General features: G+C 42.8%; 1 protein-coding gene across 1 annotated transcript in view; it reads left to right on the top strand.

Annotated features, from left to right (window-relative positions):
• Positions 1-22,160, top strand: part of KIF13B (kinesin family member 13B) — a gene marked incomplete at its 5' end in the record, with an annotated part of 65,322 nt that overhangs the window by 33,799 nt on the left and 9,363 nt on the right. The window contains 5 exons of the mRNA XM_008049262.1: positions 1,546-1,698; positions 1,994-2,071; positions 3,582-3,635; positions 13,206-13,317; positions 17,646-17,779. Coding sequence (XP_008047453.1) covers positions 1,546-1,698; positions 1,994-2,071; positions 3,582-3,635; positions 13,206-13,317; positions 17,646-17,779 — 531 coding nt within the window. The remainder of the gene's footprint in view (positions 1-1,545; positions 1,699-1,993; positions 2,072-3,581; positions 3,636-13,205; positions 13,318-17,645; positions 17,780-22,160) is intronic.

Here is a 22,160-nt window from a genome sequence, read left to right as displayed (position 1 = left end):
GAAACAGTGATGGCTATAGTGAACTGTCTTTGTCTTTCCATTTCCCCCCTCTCTCCTTCTCTCCCACTTGCTGTTTTCTTATCCTTTCAAAAATGCCTTTATTCTCCAGGTGATACAGTTTTAAAAGGAAGAAATATGAGGGTTTAACTTGAAGATAAACATAACCTCATATGATTGAGCTTTAATAATTAGTCAAACATCTAAGTTGGCAAACCTGACATGATAAAATCCTGATGATAAAGGAAAAATGAACTCTAATACTGAGTAATCTTTCACAGAAACAAAGAACTGAGTATCATATGCTCTCACTCATAAGTGGACCTTGATACTGTAATACTATAAGAGAATGATTGGTAGTAGTGGGAAACTGCTGGGGGGGTAGGATTGGCAATAGTGGAAATCTGCCTGGGGAAAGGGGATGCATCTCATTAACAAGGGTATCTGCATAATGAACATTTGTATACCTAACCCTGAATTGTACTCCACATCTTTAAAACAAAAAAATTTTTTTTAAAGAAATATAAAACTTATTAGAAAGACAGATATAAAATAAAAAAATCCCTTAATAAGCTAGTTCCATCTTAAAAAGCTCCCAAAAGTTCTTTTTATGTTACAGAAACCATTAGGGCACTGTGGCAAAAAGAAGTGGTCCTAGGCCAGAGAGCAGCAAGAGACAGTTTGTTTCTCTCTCCTTACAAAATCAGGACAATGTGTGTTCCCTTCAGACACTAAAAGTATTCTGTGAAAGAATACCAGCCATGGGAAGCCTCAGTTCAGTCCTGCCTCCTTTGCTGATGATGTGATCTTCCTCTTTTGTCATCTAGGAAATGAGGGTGATTCCCCCTTTTCATGGTATTGTGAGGCTTAAATGATTTGCTGTAGGAGACAAGTTTTTGTCAGCTTGAGTCATCTCACAAGTCCTCCCATACTTTATCTGTTCTAAGACTCATTTAAAATTTTAAAGATATTTTAGAAGTTAGAATGTATCTTATAATTGATGATATATTAAAATTAATTGGCAGGGTCCTTTTTCTCTTAGTTATATAAAATGTTTTGTCTTATAGTTGATGGCATATAAGATGTAGTGGCATAGGTATGTACACTTATTGTAAGAAGTTTTTTGACATTATTGTAAAAAATTCACTAGGAAATAAAGTATCTGATTTTCCCTGAGAAGAGTAATTTGTTATGAACCCACTTTGCTTGAAATAATTAAATACATTAATAAAGTCCTGTTCTGACTTGTGAATATCCTGTTGTGTGCATGACTGGCTCGTGTCAGAGGAGCAGGGATGGCTGTTGCAGAAAGCTCCATGAGAATTTAAGATAACCTCTCTTCCTCGGTGGCTCTGAGGCTTGGCTCCTGCCATTCCAGAGTTGAGGACTGAGGCCAGCTGACTTTAAAATGGAATTTTGGAATATATTCTGTTTGTTAGTTCAGAACTGTGTGTGTGCGTGTGTTTGTCTGCACATGGATCAAGAAGCTTTTATGATGTTCTCTCTGGCAACAAACTTAATTTTAACTTACAACTTTCTTCTCCTTAGGATGCCCAGGGAGTAGAGGAACGGGAAGCATTAGCAAGGATGGCAGCAAACGTTGAAAACCCAGCTTCTGCTGACTCGGAGGCTTACATTGAAAAGTACCTCAGGAGCGTGCTGGCTGTGGAGAACCTCCTCACCTTAGATCGTCTGCGCCAGGTCAGCCAATCGCATGAGTGGAGCAGTAGCAGTGGAGTTGCCCCAACCTGAGTCTGTGTTTGTGTGTAATTCACAGAATTGTTGTATCTAAACCTTTGAAGAGTTTACGATGATGAACTTGAATAACCCAGAGTGGTTGTAATGGGGTCATTCTGTCATGTGAAGTCACAGCCGTCATTTGAATAACTAGGAATGTCTGTGTACAGATGGTAGGTGCAAGCCTGCTTTGGGTTGTACTGCTTTTGTGGCGTGTCTCTTACTTGTCTTTTTCCTCTGTATGTTTTCTGATTCACAGGAAGTTGCAGTGAAGGAACAGTTAACAGGAAAAGGGAAGTTGAACAGGCGGAGTATTAGCTCTCCAAATGTGAACAGGGTGAGCGCTTGGAATCCCGTTCTGTGTTCTACCTGGGGACTCCTTTCTCCCCTCTCTACATGGATAACTCCTCTCCACTCTTCCAGTCTCGTATCCCAGGCCCCTTCCTTCCCTTCTCACTGCCCCTTGTCTGTGTCCCTGTTGCACCTACTTATGTTACAGGAGATGTAGCTGTTTCTCGCTTGTCTTCCAGTCATCAGTGCCCCTAGCATAGACTGGGATGTTCAGTGGATGTTTATAGGACTAAACCAAAACGAGTCAAGTGCCTAGGGCAAGCCAGGACAATTTCTGTTTTGTTTTGTTTTTTTGAGCAGACTGGAGTGCAGTGGCCTCTCCCGGCCACCGCAGCCTTGACCTGCGGGGCTCCAGCGATCCTTCCGCCTCAGCCTTCCAAGGAGCTGGAACTACAGGCACACGCTACCGTGCCCGGCTAATTTTTTTTTTATTTATTGTAGAGATGAGGTCTCACCAAGTTGCCCAGGTGGGTCTCAAACCCATGGGCTCAGGCAATCCACTCACCTCGGCCTCCCAAAGCGCTGGGATTATAGGCTGAGCCACCACCGAGCCTGGCCCATTTTCTGGTTTTAAGTTAATTATTTTTAAATTGGAAAGGAGCCTGGACTAAGTTCACAAACCAGTTGTTCACAGGCTGTTCAGGGTGGTGTCAATGAGTAAAACGGGTTAGGTTGTTTAATAACAGTGCCTAAAGTCTATTTTTTAAAAAACCCACATAATTTATGTGCATATTGAACATGGCAGTAATTTCTCACAAAGAAATGTGCTCATGGCCCCTTGACTTAACTGTGCCTCTCCTCATTTTTATAAAGAGGTAGGTATGAAAAATATGACCCTTTTGTTTTGATTTTACAGCAAGAACAGCCACAGTGCAGGCATCACGAGAAAGGGCAGCCGGCCTTGGGGTAACGTTTGAGAAAGAAGAGTGAGCGATAGGAGGGGTTTCACGCCAGGGAGCCACGTGGCCCCACAGCGACCGCTGAGTGACGCCACTAGCGACCTCAGACAGGGCGATCGGGCCATCCTTGGACAGTCAGGAATACCACTTTCACTCAAGGCACATCGCTTCTCATTCCTTCAGAAAATGATATATTAAAATATACTGATACATGCAGAAATTTGCTGTTTGGGCTCCACTTGCTTGAAATAAATAGTTGGTGAGTCTGTAGTTGCTACGATACCCAGAGAAAGGAATCAGCTCAGGCCGTGGTGCGATAGCTGGTAGCCTGTGTCCTTCAAAGAACAGGACCAACAAGTGACATCTCTCTCACTCAGTTCTAGCCAGTTGTGGCCTCAGTGTGACCTGAAAGTCCAGATCTCATGTAAACTTCCCACCTGGAGACTGGTGGTAGCCAGTTCAATGTCTTTAGACTAGTGTGCAGCCTTGATCTCGATATCTCCCTTGCTGCCGTCAGATTTTGGCATTCAGTTGACTAGGTGGTCAAAGCCTTGTATTTCCTGGACCATGTATTTATGTTCTTGCTTGCTTCTTCAGTTGTCTGGAAGCCGACAAGATCTCATTCCGTCATACAGTCTAGGCAGCAACCAGGTAAGGGTTATAACTATTTCAGGCCCATTTCCCTTTCAACTTTCTTCTTTTCAAATATCACATGTTATTTTTGCTTGCCAAATTTCTCCTACTCATCTATGTGAAATTTATTGAAATTTATTGAAGAGTATTTAGAGTTCATTTCTTTTAATCTGCCAGTTAAATCAAGGTTTATTAGACCCTGTTACTACAGGGGTTAAAAAAACAATGATTTTTGCTAATGTTCATATTTCTTTCTAAAATTTTCTTCATGTTTCTGTCAGAAAAGGAATTTCAAATCAGATTTTTAATAGTGAAGTATTTATGTAATGATTGAAAACTTATGAAAAATAAGAAAATTATGCCTAAAAGTAAATGTTATTTGTGAGAAGAAAGAAAAATAAGGGAACAGAAATTCTGGTAGCTTTCCTCATTTAACAGAGTTTTAAACTTAGTTAACTAGTTCTTATTTACCTCAATAAGGCTAGCACTCGTGTCTTACCTGGATACCACACATCACAGTCAGGGCCTGTGGTTTGTGAGGGGCCTGGTTAGAGGCTGGTGCTATCAGCGGTGTGTACCATGCTCTGAACTGGTAACGCAGCCCTTGAGGAGGTCAGTAGTGGATGCTAAGATGAAATGATGTGAGGGAATTACTTTAAAATAATCAGGGACAGGGGAGAGGTAGGGAATAGATGAAAGAAGATTGGCTATTTCATGGTAAGTATTAAGGATGAGTGGGGTTCATTTTACCCTTTCTATTATTAATCATTCTATACCCTGTTTTTTGAATATGTTTGATATTTTTCTCATAAAAACTTAAGAGCAATAAAGATGAGATTGATGAATCAGACTCATTTGTAAGATCTAGATTGCTAGGAGTTAGCTTGAAATAATAGATATATGTTTCTGGACAGATAAATTGCTGTCCAGATCATTGGTTTACTGATGACCTCCATGAAGATGGGTCTCTGTGACTGTTTAGCACTTGTTGATACTTGACCAACGGTAGGTTTGGTTAGCTTAGCTTAGCATGGGTTGCAATGACCTGAAGAAAGCAGAGGTTTTGGAAAATTGATTGTGTAGTGACTTTTGAATATCTGAAGGAAAGCATATTTACAAGAAAAAACTACGACTTCCCATGTTTTTTTCGGAAATGTATCTAGCTCAAATCGTCAATTTTAAGCTCCTGGAAAGACCTGGCCAAATGTTTCGATTTTTCTATCTCCACTCAGCTTTCTTACCTTAAGATGGAGACGGTAATAGAAAATAATAGCATCTACTTCCAAGAAAATTACTGTGCCTCATATACACCAAATAAACAGAAGAAAGGGCACAGATGCCATTATAATAGAGTCAGGCACCCCAGAGGGAGTAGGTGCCTCATGGACATCACACAGGGATCCGAGGGGCTGCCAGGCAGGGAGCATCCTTCAACTTCTCCCTGAAGGGGAAGGCCGAGGCTGCTCTGCACCGTGGGCAGCAGCATCAGCGGGACAGAGGCTGGCTGTGTCCTTCTCCAACAGTCCACGCACTGGGAGTCAAGTAGAGGACTGTGTGAGTGAAACCCAGGGGGAAGAGCCCTTTTGAATGTCCCAAGGAGTAACAGGAAGTTTGGGAAGCTGCAGAGGGACTTGAAAATGGGGCAGGGACTGGTCCCAGTGGAGCTGGAATGTGTGTTTTAATCATCTGGCTGAGCCCCCCTCTTGTTTCTGGCTGTGGTGTGTAACCTTACATTAGGAAACTGCATTTAGTACACATGTATGCAGTTGTCAATGCAAAAGTGTGGAAAATTTGTTTTGAGTTGGGGTGGAGAGGCCAGGTAGGGGAGAAAAGTCTCAGCGGGCAAAGAGAGGACCTGAGAGACACAAGTAGCTTCGAGAGAGAGTCCCTAGAATCCTGCAGACACCAGGAATGAGGTTGGGAGGGAGGACACTCGGGTGACATCCGGGTTTTGGGTGACAGTGTGACTCCCTGACAGATGAACTGAGGAGCACAGGCTGGGGAAGAAATGACTAGTTCTAATTTGGAGGGACTCGGGTGTCCGAGTTGAAGCGGGGCAGAAGCAGGTTTAGGAGCCCGAGGGGTCGGTGGGAGCCGCGAGGGTCAGATCCCGGCGGGAGCTTTGAGAGGGTGACGCCAGGGCCACAGCAGCTGAGGGTGGTCCCGCCGAGCCACTCTTCCTTGGCGTTGGTGTGTGACCTGCCTTAGGAAACTGTGTCCAGTACACATGTGTACAGTTACCAGAGCAAAAGCGTGAAAGCCAAGGAGGAAGGAAGCTGGGACAGCACATCCTGGAAGGCAGGAGAGGGCGTTTCAGGAAGGCCTCCTTCCAGGCTCTCAGAGACAGCGTGCGAGGTAACAATGAAGAGCCCACTTTGGGTGTGACCCCGGAGGGTTTACTGGACCTGTCCAAGGTGGTTTCTGGGGAGGGCTGTGGGTCAGACTGAGGAGTCGGCAGGACATATTATATCAGGCAGGTCACTGTAGCGTCACACATTATTGTGACTGTGCCAGCACCTAGCCTTTTTTGGTTCTTGATTCCGTGGGGTCCCCAAGTAACTTAAGGAAGATAAAGAAAGTCTGACTTCTGCCTGCTCGGATTTTGCCCATGACACGGTGCCATCACAGGGATAAGGATGGAGATCCCTCCACTCTATTTCAGTGTGAATCTTGACTGTGGTCATGTCACTTTCAAGGCCACATACCCCGCAGAGGAGGGCGGCCATTTCTGGTCCTCCTCAAAATTTGGCCTCTCTCGCCCTCCCTAACCTTGGTGGGTCCCATCCTCTGAGAAACAATGAAGTGTTCAGGAAAGACAGAAGGTGCCGGTTTGTCAATCCTAACTTCACTTCCAGTTCAGCTGTGGAAATATCATCTCATCTTCTTTTGAGCTCTTAGCACCCATGGGCACAAGTGATACTGGGCATCAGCCAGCTGCTGGCACCATGGGCATCGCCTTGTGTCAGATCAGCAGGTTAAATGAATGAATGTCCACATTTCAGGATTAGAGAATTGTTGCTTTTCAACACTGGGCAAGGAAAAGGAAAAATGTTCTATGACGGAGTATGACAGAGGGCCCTGTCTAACAGATAAGGAAATTCAGGTGACAGAGGAGAAAAAGACTAGCTGAAGGCAGGTTGATTCCAGGCTCCCTTGTGTGGGGGTGCAGAATAGCTCCCCCATTTTCTCTTGAAGGACCCTGTGGTAGTCTTATCCAAAGTAGAGCATCTCGAAAAATCAGTAGGAAAACAATTATTTTTAAAATTGTATTTTCTCACTAGCAAGAAAAGAAGCGTCCCCCTAGTAGCAAGGAACAAAAAGTTATCTCCCTGTGGCTTTTTCAATGAAACAGAGAAAAACATCTTTATGTGTGTATTTATTTAGAGAAAAATCTCACTCTGTCACAAGACTGGAGTGCAGTGGTACCACCATGGCTCACTGTAGCCTCCAACACTTGGACTCAAGTCATCCTCCTTCCTCAGCCTCCCGGGTAGCCGGAAGTGCAGTCTCAAGCCATGATGCTTGGCTGAAAAACATCTGTAAATACTGTATGTCATTGCCTTAAAATGTGTTATGAATGCCACCCAAAACAGTGCTCCTCAGGAGTGGGTGGCATTTAATTGCCGCACAAATGGTCAAAATCCTGTTTAAACCCCTTAACACCGCAATGCTTGAGCATGAGTGAAATGACATATGTACACGCGTGTTCAGTGCAGCATTGTTTATAACGACAGAAGACTGGAAGCAAACTAAATGTCAGTATGTTCTGGCTAAATACATTTTATATGTACATACATACACATACACACGTACATCAATACAGACACGTAAGTAAATAAGTGGGACCCCAGGCAGCTGTGAAAATGACGAGGAGCCCCTCCAGGTACTAGTATGAGAAGACCACTAGGTTACCTGTAGTGATTCGAAAGGAAGGACACAGTGGTAAGCTACTGTTACAGGAGGGGGACAACAGAGATGTTTGTGTGGCCGTGTGTGTATTTGTTTGCACATACATGAGGAGTCACGAAGACGCCCAGAGACAAATCCCGTTTGTGTGACCTGCCTGGGGCAGGAGGGGTAGAGGGATGTGGAGGTGAGCCGGGGGTCGAGGCAGGAGGAGGTGTCCCCCAATGCCTTTTCATATTATTTGGTGTTTAGACCATGTGAACAGATGACCTATTTAAAAGTTACAAACTGTATTCTCTGGCTGTAAGTTGCCAGAAGTGTATTCTATGGAGAGTGGCTTGAGGAGGTCTCCAGTGGTTTTATCCTTAACACTGTGTGTGCAGAACCCTAAAGGAGTGACGCTGAAGAAACTGTTTTTCCAGAAATTGCAGAGACGCATGTTTTGTTTTGTGTTTTTCTTTTGGGAACTTCCTGCATTCCCAGTTTTCAGAGCTCCAGGGAGAGGTAATTAACTCATTAGGTTTTCTTAATGAGTGGGATACAAGCACCATCCCACTACCTGAAACTTACCATGCACGCTTCTACCCTTAGCATACAAATGCATTTTTAAATATAGCTGTTAGAAGATAACTAAATTCAACACTGTACTAACCTCTCCCCTTTTGTAAAAATAACCCTAGTGGTCAGGATATATGATTCCTTGCAATATTTCTTATTACCTGAGGCCAAGACTGTAGAATTATTTATCTGTCAAAAAAGACCAGGAATTAAGGTATCTTACTGAATGTAGAAGGTTCTGAAATGTGAGGAATTGGAGTTAATTCATAGTAAATATATATAAAAACAAGTATTTGGGACTTGGAAGTACGAGTGAGGGTAGATGGAGCAAAAACATAGCAAAAGTACTCTGGGTGTGTTTTTTGACACTAGAATTTTGCTCAATAGGACCATCTTGCTTTCTTTGCATGAAAGTATCAAATGTACAGAAGAGTTGAGTCAGAAATCTAATTTTAACCTGGACCTTGCATTGCTGAAAACGCTAGAAAATATATTTTGAAATCACTGAAAATTATAATTACATTTGTTAACTTTTCCTTGCAGATGTGCGTGGCCTCTTTCTGGGGTCTCTATTTGTTCTGTTGATACACGTGTCTAACTCTGATGCTGATTACAATTCAGAACTATAGGTTGCGGGTTTGATGTGCTGTGTCTCCCACATCGTATCCCAACACCCGGGAGCATTCAAATCGGATGAGCTGAATCATGTTTGGAAGCAGGGAGAGGCCACCGGGCGGTTTTAGTCTCCCTCACCCTCTTAGTTTACAGGTAAATTGTGGCAAAGAGTCCTCAGTTGGGTGCAAGAGTGACATAGAGAAGGTGACAGGGAGGCAAGAGTTGAAGAGTGTTAGGAGGTGAGAAGAAGGGGTGAGTTTCTAAAAACAAACTTACAGTTTGGCCTAATAACACTTGGATTTAGGCCAGCCCTGTTTTTCATTCCCTTATTTTATTTTATTTTATTTTATTTGAGTTAGAGTCTCACTGTCACCCAGGCTGGAGTACAGTGGCACACTCACGGCCACCCCAGTGTCGACCTACTGGTCTCCCGCGATCCTTCTGCTTCAGCCTTTCAAGTAGTTGGAACTACAGGCATGCGCTACCACACCCTACTAATTTGTATTTATTTATTGTAGAGATGAGGTCTCACCAAGGTGCCGGGGCTGGACTCGAACCCTTGGGCTCAGGCAATCCACTTGCCTCAGCCTCCCAAAGTACTGGAATTACAGGCTGTGACACCAAGCCCAGCCCCCTTGTTTGTTGATGCTTCCTACATATTAAAATTGGGATTATTTTACTGAGCTCCACTAAGGTTGAATTGGTGAATTAATTAATCTTAAAAAATTTGATTTTGATGAACTATTCCAAATTTTAAATTCAGTCCAGGGCCTGAAAGAAATTACTCTTAGGGTAAGTCTTTCAATTAAAAATGTAAAATATGATTCCTAATTGAAGTGATTGCTATTTGCTGTTATTGGATGTTTAATCACTACTATAAGAATATTTTCTGTAGCTGTAATGAAAACTTTGTAGGTTTTGTTTTTTTTTTTAGTCAGAGTCTCACTTCGTTGCCCAAGGTGGTGCTGAGTCGACCTGCTGGGCTCCCACAATCCTTCTGCCTCAGCCTTCCAAGACGCTAGAATTACAGACACGCGTTACCATGCCTCGCTAATTTTTTATTTGTTGTAGAGACAAGGTCTCGCCAAGTTGCCCAGGCTGGTCTTGAACCCACAGGCTCAGGCAATCCATTCGCCTCGGCCTCCCAAAGTGCTGGGATGACAGGCTGAGCCACCCCGCCTGGCTACTTTGTAGGTTTTTTATAACCATCTGCCAACCAATTGATATTTAGGTGCAGGATTAATTTCAGCACGTTACTGGTTTTTCCACCTCAAAATTGGCTATGCAGTGCAAGGAACGCTATCATCAAAAACATTGTCATTTCTAAAGTCATTTTAGAAGACATCTTTTTAATAAGTTAGTAAGGTAGTATGTTTGTCATTTTGGGGTCTTGAAAGCATACATGAGGGTGAGTGGAACAAAACATGGCAAAGGCACTCTGAGTGTTTTTTGACAATGGAATTTGGCTCAGTGGGTCTTCCCGGTGTTCTTGATGAAGTTAAAATTAGTAGCTTGAGCAAATACCCAGTTAACAGGACTGTTGTGTGGTTTGTCTATGTCACCTTCCTGAAAACTGTGATCATTTAGCACAACCCTGGTAAAGGTGCTGCAAACCTGAGCCACTCCTCCCCCGGTCACAATCTAAGCTGTCTCTGACCCGAAATGTCATGGGCACTTCTCTTAATTTATTCTTTGTCTCTTTCCTGATAAAAGCAGACCCCTTCACAGAAAACCTGAAGAATTTGCATCTGACAGAGGAGCAGGAACAGGAAAACTGCAGGCACCCCCAGGGACTGAGTCAGTTCTCACCTGAGGGTTCCTGTGAAACTTGCCATTCTGCTCTGCCCCAAGCATGATGCTAGCTACAAGTAATGCAGTATGGAATAGCACTTTCTTTCCTTGAACTCCTCCTGCTGGGAATAATGCCCCCTAATAATGATGGTGCTTGTTTAGGGACTTAAAACCCAGCCAGGGCCTTCTCTCTCTCCCTCCTCCTCATGGCTGATTCTGAAGTTTATAAACTTGCAGAATCTTAGAAACAGATCAGAGATTTATCTTACTAGATTTTGGGTGGTGGGGTGTAGCTCACTGGTAGATGTAAAACAATTATACCCTTTCACTTTTAGACCTGAGCTATTACAGGAGCCCAAAGTCCCAATGTTTTGCGAAGTTTTTTTTTTTTTATTCACAGATCTGAGCTTACCTTCCTCTGAAGTATCTTGAACTGAGTTGCTTCAGTGTTTTTGACTCCCCCAACATTTCAGTAAAGACAGGCGAACTCTAGAATTGATTGGAAAGATAGCCGTTGCCTTGTCCCTGGGGGACAGTGTGTATAGCCAGACCCTGAACCACAGGTTTCATCTCTGCCAAGAGAATGGGAGTGTAGGACAGGAGAAATGAGTCCAGCGAGCGATTTCAGTGGAGTGTTTCCCAGAGGTCTGTGGTGAGGGCTGGAGAAGGGAAGAGTGCTGAACCCAGTTTATCACCCCAGTTTGTGGTTTCCTCTGAAGCAGAGCCCATTCTATCCCAGGGTGATGTGAGAGCTTCATCTCTGGGCAGTGGGACCTGGGAGCAGGAGCAAGGGTGAGGTTCCTCAAGGCTAAGGTGCCTATTGGGGGAGGGGGATGGGTGTGAGCTGGGTCTCTGTTTCCTGTGAGCTCGGGACTGGCAGTACGGCGGAGGTGGGATGTAAACACTGTGTGCATCCTTTCAGAGGTTCTCGCCTGGAATATTTGAGTGTGTGAGACAGAGTTATGGCTTCTGTTCTCATCTGGTAGTGACATTGCGTGTGGGAGTGCCAGCTGGGAAGAACTGTCCGTGAAGCTAGCAGAGCCCCGCCTGTGCCTTAGGAAAAAGGTGACACCTCCATGATTTGTCACTGCTGGTCTACGTCAAACAGCCCAGGAACTGACTCCAAATCAGCTACTTAGTTTTCCTGAGGGACAGAATGCAACTGTGTCAGCTGCCAAACAAGAAAATCTAAAATATGGAAGTAAATGTATTCTCAAATTAAGAAAGTTGTCTTCAGAACAACCTTGTTTGAACTTGACACTATGAACAAAGCATGAGGCTTTTCTTCCTCTAGGAAGCTCCAAAGATTATTGACCTTCGTGTTCAATCACCTCCTTGTGATATCCCAGGGTACACAAAACTGCACCTTCCCAGACAGATAATTAAATTTAAATGTAAAAATCATTAGCAAAACATTAAAGTATGTAAATCAGTGTGTGATGCATAGTAACGCCAGTGTGCCTCCAGTGAAGTATTTCAGAGTTTATGGTCTCCCTGACCATGTTATCCTGCCTGCTTTGCTTTCCTTGCTTCCTAATGAATGCTGAGCATCATACCATTTTTAAAAATGAGACCAAGTGCCGATAGAGTTCCTGGGAAAAAGTGGCAATCTCTGAGGTAAACAGGCTCCAGATTACTTAGGGCTTATTGATTTTTATGATCGGTGCTTAGGTTGCTGCTAAAAGCAGATAGGTTGCCAATACATATCCGAAACCTAAGAGGCCTTTCCACCTCAATCCATCTTCAAGAGTGGTGGAGAGCTCTCTGTCCCCATCCTGCTTCCAGGCAGTTAGTAAAGAAGACTGGAGTTAATCGTCAGAGTCAGTCATCTGCGGAATGCTAGCTTAAGCTCGTACTATATACAGTTATTAAGCTCTAGTGAAAGGAAGTCAGCGCGATTATCAGGGGCTCAAAGGGAACTTAGAGCATTTAAAAGATACGCGTCTCATCTCTGACCAATTTTTCTATGAGTAACATTTGGTTGGGGTTTATTTCTTTACTAGATAGGACTGATGTTCAAAGTGCTTTGATGATATCACCATTTTTATGGCTCACCATGAGTTTTAGAATGGTCTTTTAATCCATCAGCTGATGAAATCTCTTTAATGGGAATTTACAAAATAAGTTGAGAGTGTCATGACATTTACTAATTCAGAGACTTCCATAATTGAGAACTCGTGGTGATTTGACTTGGATTCAACTGTCATTTATCGTTAGTATCTATTTAAAGTGAGAGGCTTGGTAATACACTGTTCGAGAATTTTTACGTATATGAACTATGTGTGAATGGATGGAAACATACACTCTAGGAGTGGGGAGAAGAGACAACTTCCAACAACAGAGCTGCTCCTGGGTTTCAGTTGAGAAGCTAAGTGAAGAGGGTGTCTTGCAGCAGAAGAGCAGAAATGGCCTCGGAAGTAGAACTTAAGGGAGAATTGCAGGAGTGTAACCATATTTTGTGGGGCGGCAACATGATGTCTGTGGTAGGAAGACTGTTAGGATGGACTTATTGGGAGATTGTAAATTGTCAAGTGGAGGGGCTGTCCAGACAGGGGGTGTTACTATTATTAGGGAAATTGATACAATAAGCTGGATGACAAGTATAAGAAATGCTTATGTAATCAAACTTATCCTGTCCTGTAAAGGGAATAAAGCTTTAGGGATATGTAATGACTTTTTCTTGACTATCTCCAAATTTTTTTAATTGATTCTTACTAGGGCCGGTGGGAAAGTCAGCAGGATGTATCCCAAACAACAGTTTCCAGAGGAATGGCTCCAGTGCCCCCTTCCCTCTCTGTTTGTCCCCAGAGTAACCATTCTCCGGATCCAGGTAAGTCATCTTTTCACTTGTCAGTCACTAGCAGGATATTTGAGCATCCTCCTGAAAGTATAAGTCAGGATTTCCTGCTAGGTAACCCCTGTTCTACTAGTTAATGTCCATCTGAATTTTTTCCTTTCCTGTCTTAACATGTTGAGTAACATTGATTTTGGCATGTTGAATTTATCTTGCATTCCTCTGACAAATGCCACTTGATCATGGCGTATTATCCTTTATATTGCTTGATGGTCTTTGTTCATATTTTGTTCAGGATTTTAGTGTACGTGGTCTATAATGAATATCTGTAGTTTTTAAATTTTCTCACATCTTTGTTATGCTTTGTTATCAAGGTAACATTGGCCTCATAAAATGACTTAGGAAATGTATTTCCTCATCTTTTTTCTGGAAGAGGTTATGTAAGATTGGATTACTTCTTTCTTAAATGTTTGACAGAATTCCCCAGTGACACTCTCTGGGCTTTGAAGTTTCTTGGTGAGATTTTAAATTATGACTTCAGTTTCTTTAATAGAGGGTTATTGAGATTTTTATATTTCCTTATGGATCTCTTTTTAATTTTAATTTTTTTTCCGTAGATCTAGTTCTGAATCCAGATGAGTCTATTTTCATAAGTTTTATATATATATATAATTTTATTTTTTATTTTTTTAGTTGGAGTCTCACTCTGTCGCCCAGACTGGAGTGCATTGGCCGCTCCCAGCCACCGCAGCCTCAACCTGCTGGGCTCCGGCGATCCTTCCACCTCAGCCTTCCGAATAGCCGGAATTACAGGCATGCACTACCACGCCCGGCTGATGTTTTGATTTATTGTAGAGATGAGGTCTCGCTGCCCAGGCGGGTCTCGAACCTGCGGGCTCTGGCAATCCTCTCACCTCAGCTTCCCAAAGGTGCGGGATTACAGGTTGAGCCACCGAGCCCGGCTTTTTTGCTTTAAAACAGTAGTTTGTCTTTAAGAAAACTAAAAGAATACAGAAAAAGAGGATAATCTTTTGTTATTCCTCTTATTTATTATTTCTTGCACCATCCAGTCCTTTCTGAAGATCTTATTTTTGTCTGATTTCATTTGTCTTTAGCCCGGAAGAATATTGTTTAGTATTTTTTTTTTTTTTTTGAGTTGGAGTCTCACTTCATCACCCAGACTGGAGTGCAGTGGCATGCTCCCAGCCACCACAGCCTCTACCTGCTGGACTCCAGTGATCCTTCCGCCTCAGCCTTCCAAGTAGCTGGAACTACAGGTGCACGCTACCACGCCCGGCTAATTTTTGATTTATTGTAGAGATGAGGTCTCACCAAGTTGCCTGGGCAGGTCTCGAACCTGTGGGCTCAGGCAATCCACTCACCTCGGCCTCCTAAAGCGCTGGGATTACAGGCTGAGCCACCAAGCCCGGCCTAGTATTTTTTTTAATAGTGCAGCACTCCTGAAAAAAAATGGTCTCCTCTTTTGAGAAATATCTTTATTTCACTGTTTACTTGTTTGTTTTTTAAAGATATTTTCACTAGATAGAGAATTCTATTCTGGGTTGATGGGTTTTTTCTTTTAGCGCTTCAAAGATGTTTCTTTGTCTCCCACATGCTTCTTTCCTGCTGAGAATTCAGCCATCATTTGTCACTTCCTCTTCCATGTGTTATGCCGTTGTTTGGTTTATCTGCTCTCAAAATTTTCTCTTTATCTTTGTTTTTAGCAGTTGTACTATGATTTGCTTAAGTTTTCTTAGTGTTTATCTTGCTTGGATTTCACCAATGTTCTTGAATCCGTAAGTTGGTGTTTTTCAACAAATTTGGGAAATGTTTAGCCATTATTCATTAAAACATTTTCCCCCACAAGAGAGAAAGGCATTCTGTTTTTCCTGAGAATCTAACGACACACAGGTTAGAGTGCTTAATATTTCCCGACCAGTCACAGAAACTCTATCCTTTTCAACCTTTCAATCTTATTTATTCTAGTTGAACCATTTGTACTGTTTCTAGTGTTGTGTTCAGCACATCCAGGGAATTTTTCATTTCAGTTATTGTTCTTTTCTGATTCTAGAATTTCCTCTTGCCACTTCTTTTAGGATTTTAAGTTCTCTGCTGATACTGCCTATCTGTGCATTTGTTACGACCATCTTTTTCTTGCATCCTTGGAATTGTTTTTAAAAGCTGACTTCAAGTGTTTGTCTGCTAAACCCAGCATCTGGACCATCTCATGGTCTTATTTTTATTGACTCCTTTTTTGTTGACTGTGAGTCATATTTAATAAGTTTTGCCAAATGTGTTTATATACACCCATGCAATTTACATCCCAGATGTAGAATATTTGCATGACTCCGGTTAATTTCCACACCCCATGGTCATCCAGTGTTATGATTTCTATTTCTGTAGATTACTTCTGTAATTTCATATAAATGGAGCCATATAATATATAGTCTTTGTGTCTGGCTCTTTTGCTCACTGTATGTATTAATGTCTTCAGTGTTGCTGCTTGCATTAGTAATTTTTTTTTTTTTGAGTTGGAGTCTCACTCTGTTGCCCAGGTTGGAGTACAGTGGTACGCTCACGGCCACCACAACCTCAACCTGCTGTGCTCAGGTAATCCTTCCTCCTCAGCCTTCCAAGTAGCTGGAACTACTGGCGTGTGTCACCATCCCTGGTTAATTTTTTGATTTATTGTAGAGACTTGGTCTTGCCAAGTTGCCCAGGCTGGTCTCAAATCCATGGGCTCAGGCAATCCTCTCGCCTCGGCTTCCCAAAGTGCTGGGATTACGGGCTTGAGCCCCTGCGCCTGGCCGTAATTTACTTTTTATTGCTGAGGGATATTTCACTCTCATGCATTATCTTGAAGAAACCAGGTTCTTGTTTTTTTCTGATTGCATTGTCATGAGATTCTTAAAAACTTGATTCTCTATGCCCTGTATTTCCTATAAACTGGTAGTTAGAGCTGGAGCCTTGATCAGCTTCGGACAAATTTGAGGGTTGTGTGTGTGCGCGTGTTGGGGAGGGTAGAGACATAATGTCTGATATTCTCTTGTTTTGTGGTATGTACAGCCTTTGGTTGATTATTGGCTAGATTCTTATTAGGAATCATCCTTACTCTCAAATAATAGTTTAACTTGATATTGAACTCTAGATCATTTGTGATATTTTTTTTCCTTATCTGTGAGACTATTTTTCTGGCTGTTTATTCATCTTACACTTACTCTGTTTTCTTTTTATCTCCCTTCCTGTTTCTACCTGGTTTTACCTTCTTGTAAGTTATCTGACTTTTCTAAACTCAGTTGTATTTCTTGGCGTTCTAACCAGCTCTTTGCTTTTTCTCTTCTTAGTGGTTGCTTTCATGATTATAATATACATGTCTCGATTTTTCATAGTCTACTTAGAGTTAATATTCTACTACTTTATGTGAAATGTTGAGGCCTTACAACTATCTCGGTCCATTTAACCATCTGTGTTGCCAGTGAGGTTGGAGTCCTTCCAGGGTTAGTGTGGAGGAGAGGCCTGGGGCAGTTATGCCCCTCTGCTGAGGCAGAATACATACTCCTCAAAAAGACTTCCTTGTTCTTCTAAAAGTGCGATGTGGATGAGGGGTTTTATCACTTATGACTTAGATTAGATTTTACTATAAATTAGTGGGAGGAAAATAGTATATTAATATTTTCTGCACCTCTGATCCCAGCCGTTGGTAATTAACAGCAGGTAAGAACATAAGTAGCTCAGGGTTATCTGTTCTTGTCTTGTAACAAAGAACTCAAACACCACTACTCTTTTCTCAGAAGGTCCGTTTCATCATCTTCCTTCAGTAAGTAGTTATGAAACATTAGATTGAATAAGACATAGCAGGGGCAACCCCTTTGGGCCCGCTGCCACTGTGGGAGCCTTTCTGTCCTCTCAATAAATCCTGCTTTCTCAAAAAAAAAAAAAAAAAAAAAAAAAAAAAAGACATAGTCCCTGATTTCAGAGAGCTTAAAGTCTAACCAGAGGGCTGTACATGTGTGTCACTGGCGACGTGGCTCAAGATGAGGTCCCATTTTATCCTAGGGCAGAAGTGATTACTTGTACCAAGTAGTGGCAGAGACGGGGGTGGCTTACCCTTCTGGTACTGAGAGGAACACTGTACGTTAGAATGCTCTGGTAGTCCCCCCAGTTACTGCTATGTAATTGGAAAGGAGACATGACTGTGTTTGAGGGTAACTGCAATAGTGCTATGTTTTTCTAATATTACGTTTGAGGGATACCTTTGATTTATACTGTTAGATTTGCTTACAAGTGATGTTTAACACATTTACAGGAAAGAAGATGTCTGCATAATTGTTTTTGTTCCGTCTTTTTCCTTGCAATATTGGCAGGGCTCAGTAGCCTGGCAGCCTCCTACTTGAATCCAGTCAAGTCCCTCGTGCCCCAGATGCCAAAGCTCCTCAAGTCTCTCTTTCCTGTCCGCGACGAGAAAAGGGGCAAGCGACCGTCTCCCCTCACACACCAGGTAAAAAGCAGCGAGAAGGCAACCAGGAATGTCTTTCTGGAGATGGCCGGCAGCTCACACTCTGTGTTGTGCCGAAGCGAGAGGTAGAGGCCCGGCATGGGGGCCGAGGAGCCAGAACTGGGTTTCTAAACCCAGGAAACGCTGGCGATCATTTCCCTTCCACTCTCTTCGGAGATAACAGAGCGGTTTAAGCTAACTGACATGCTTGCTCCTTTCTGCTTTTCAAAAGTGCCAAGGACACCGCTAATGTGATTTATGGTCATATCACTTAGAGCAGCAATAGTAAAATTTATGAAGTGCACTTAGTGTTGTTTGTGTATTGCCAAGTAGAAAATGTAATTCTATTTTTAATTCTTGATTTCATTTCTTTTTTCAAACAATTTTATGTCATGACTGTCCTTCCTTCTCAACCCTGTGTACTCGCCTGTGGATAACCTGTTCTCTCACTTAAAACTGATCACTTGTCTTATTTCCTTTTTTCTTGAAATTCCCTACCCAGCCCTAGGATAAGTGTTAGAGAAAACATTAAAGGGTTTTCCAAACAATCAGGAAGCTATTCTTATGCAATGCTGAATGGGAACTCCATTGGAAATGCAATTTCTAGCTGTATATAGGTGTTAACTCAGCAGAAAATGATAAATGAGGATTTATTTATATTCATTCAAAAACACATACAGTGCAAGTTCTGTTGTGGGAATAGGTCTTTTGGCATCAGCTCTCCACGTTCTTTTAAACATTTGAGTTGCAGAAATGCAGGTGAGTAGTTGTCTGACTTCACTATTTAGATGCATTTTCTAAGTTTATGAATGCATATTCAAGGGAGCGGGAATTCGTTTTATAAGGCTGCCGTGCAGATATGTGCTTTTTAAAAATCTCGCCTTACATAAGCATATGCATACACAAACAGTGGATGAAAAGAATTAAATGTCAGGATTTTGCAAATGTGTGAACTGCATTTAACTAGGCACATGGGATGCTTGGCAGTTACTGAAATGACTCCATGACTGCAGGAGCTAAGTCATGGGGCGCTGGGGTTGGCAGAGATGATTTTTCCCAGTGGTTTCTTACTGTGTGCGTGATTCTGTTCTAAACCTCTGCATCATTGTTTCACAAAGTATGATTTATGAACTGTCAGATTTACCAAGGTAGCTCTTTTTAAAAATACGATTTCTCAGCCCTCGCAACCGATACCCACCTGGGGACGCCTTGGAACCACCATTTATAAGCACCTATGGTGATCTTTATTCGTGGTAGTTTGATAACCACTTCTTTTCAGTTGCTATTTGGTGAGGATCACATTGGAAGCCATTGAGTCAGCCTACCATTGTTACAATTATTTATTTTTATTTTTATTTTATTTTGTATTTTTTTTTTGAGTTGGAGTCTAAGCAGCTTTTGGTTTTTGAGGTAGCAGGTCAAGTCACCTGCTACACATGGAGCTCATTTATGCTCTTACAGTTTTGGCAGTGAGTGGTTGATTCTCTAGATAGGAGAGGAACATGAGTGTGTTGGAAACAAATGCAGCAACTGGAGAATAACTATGATGTGTAATAGAGGCTATCTTGAAATATTTGAAGATTTCTTAAGCAATTTTTCATTTACTTAAATTTATTTATTCTTTTTTTTTTTAGCACATCTGAGCAAAGGTATTGGGGAAACTGGCCTTATATATATATTTCATATTTTGTAAATAAATGAAAATACACTTAAATACATTTAAAACTAACCTTAGCAAAGACTTCCGGTAGCGGAGCCAAAGTATTCCAGTTGGTTTGTCAGAACTCCAGTCCACAGAAGGCATTTCCCTCTTCTCGGGGCCGCTAGGGAGCTCCATCTTGCCCATGCCATCCTGTCCTCATCTTTCTGACCTACATCAACATGATGCTGGAGACACCTTTGCCTCTAAGCTTCAGCACAGCCTCACTTGCTTGGCTTCCCTTCTGCTAACTGTTCCTTCTCTGTCACCTCTTTTGGAGCTATTGATTCCATCAAGCCTCTGATATTCAAGTGCCCAGAGCTCCATCCTGGATCTTCTTTTTTTTTTTTTTTAAAAAAAAACCTGTTTCTTTCCATGGGTAACTCTCATTCAGTTCCGTGCTTTAACTATTCATACGAAGTAGCAACTGTGATCTTTGAGAGTCTTAACAGTAGTCCATGGCTTGAAACCTTCCAGTGCCTGCCTCCGAAACGGAACAAAATCTAAATTTCTTGCTTTGGCTTCCAGCTTCCTACAGCATCTGCGCCCCGACCTTTATTCCTTATTCCCTTTATTTTCCTCATTGTTCACCATACTAAGCCATGTAAGCCGCCTTTGTATTCCGTGCACACATGAAGCTCATTTCAGTTTGGAGAGCTCTGGCACTGGCCTTTCCTTCCCTTTGGAATGTTCTTCCCAAAGTCCTCGCGTGGCCACCAGGTTTCTCTTCTAGAGCAGTCAAGAAAGGTCACTCTGAGGAGGCTTGTTTGAGTTTAGAGTGGCCTTTCTTGGCCAGCCAAACTAAAACCACAGCCTCCACCATACACACATGCACGATGCTATCATTTTTAAACTTTTGATCGAGAGCTATTGTTAGGTTTGTGTGCTTATCAATTATCTCTCCTCTAGACTGTTCCTTGAGGGCAGGACTCATTGTGTATAGAACAGTGCCTAATGCGTAGAAAATACAAAATGTGTATTGGTTGACTGACCTTGGCCTCTGTACAGATTGTAAGAATAGGTTGTATGCAACAAGTGTCATTCGGTAGTAGGAAGGACAGCGTTTCGAGGCGAGAAGAGCACATCTGAGTGGAGATTTGAGGGATCGAGACATTCATGAACCTTCTTTCCTGGGCTGACGGAAGTTCCTAAATTCCTAAAAGAGAGATCCATTTAGGCTTCTAATTTTGGATATGGTTGATATAAAAAAATGCTCGTGTTTATCTCCTTTTCACTGTCTCTGCTAAGGTTCTGTGACAAGTAAACTACAATTTTTAGTAATATCAATGCCCTTGCTTGGGCCACTTTAAATATGCTTGGACTTGCTGTACCCCAAGTAGTTTTTCATCCCTGAAAATGCAGTACTTTAGTGCCCACGGAATTACAAATAACAGGAAGAAGAAGCAGACTGTACTGGCCTGATTCCTGTAGGGGTCCCCATTGTTTTAATAGTAATCTTCAAGCCGTGCTCGGTGGCTCAGCCTGTAATCCCGCGCCTTTGGGAGGCTGAGGTGAGTGGACTGCCTGAGCCCGCGGGTTCGAGACCCGCCTGGGCAGCGAGACCTCATCTCTACAATAAATCAAAAAATCAGCTGGGCGTGGTAGCGCATGCCTGTAGTTCCGGCTACTCGGAAGGCTGAGGCGGAAGGATCGCCGGAGCCCAGCAGGAGAGGCTGCGGTGGCCGGTAGTGGCCACTGCACTCCAGTCTGGGCGACAGAGTGAGACTCCAACTCCAAAAAAAAAAAATAGTAATCTTCATTGTAATGGAGTCCCATTCACTTGAAAGTCAGATTTGATACCTACAATTTGAGTTTTTTTGTTTTGGAATCGGAATCTCTGTTGCCCAGGCTGGAGTGCAGTGTCAGGATCATGGCTCAGGAAGGCCCGACTTTCTGGGCTCAGGCGGTTGTTTCTGCTTCCACATCTCAAGTGTCTGGGACTATAGGTGCATGCCACCATACCTGGCTCTTTTTAAAATTTTTTGTATAGACAGATCTTGCTATGCTGCCTGGGCTAGTCTTGAACTCCTGGGTTCAAGCAGTCCTACCGCACTGGCCTCCCAGAACGTTGGGATTACAGGCATTGGCCATCGTGTGTGGCGAGGTAGAACTTTGTTCTCTTAGGCCCCCGCTCTTAATGGCTCTAGATTATTTATCTGTGTCTCATCTGGGAAATGCCTCATCATTTCTCAGTTGTCTTGCCAGAGACCTGCCTGCAGTGGGGAGTGCAGAAGGGGAGAGTTATCCCTGTTTGCAAATAGGGTAACTGTTCTCTTCATCTTTTACCAAGGTAGTTTAGGATTGCACTTTGTTTTTCTGAAAAGGCGACATTAGCTCATTGTGCTATAAATAGTTATAAATGGCTATTTACAGCTCGGCCAAACAATGACTAAGAGAGCTGACTGCATAAGTGTTCAAGGGGTGTCAACACCAAAGCAGGTGAGGGACAGGCTACGGGAGGGTTAGCTAAGCACTGGGCCTTCCTCATGTCACTGATGTCACTGATCAAGTAGGCCTGAAGTAGAGTGGCTGCTGATAACCGTGGCTGAGCTATGCTGTGTGCCAGCCGGGGTGGCCGTGGCTCTGCGCGGCATCCAGCGGTGTGACTTAGCAGCTTAAGAAATGCACGATGGCTCAGCCTGTATCCCGCGCCTTTGGGAGGCTGAGGTGAGTGGATTGCCTGAG

Source organism: Carlito syrichta, unplaced genomic scaffold, assembly GCF_000164805.1.
Source record: "Carlito syrichta isolate Samal-C Ts95f unplaced genomic scaffold, Tarsius_syrichta-2.0.1 Scaffold131022, whole genome shotgun sequence".
Taxonomy (NCBI): domain Eukaryota; kingdom Metazoa; phylum Chordata; class Mammalia; order Primates; family Tarsiidae; genus Carlito; species Carlito syrichta.
Note: the sequence above shows the minus strand (reverse complement) of the source record. Positions and strands in the feature narration are given on the sequence as shown.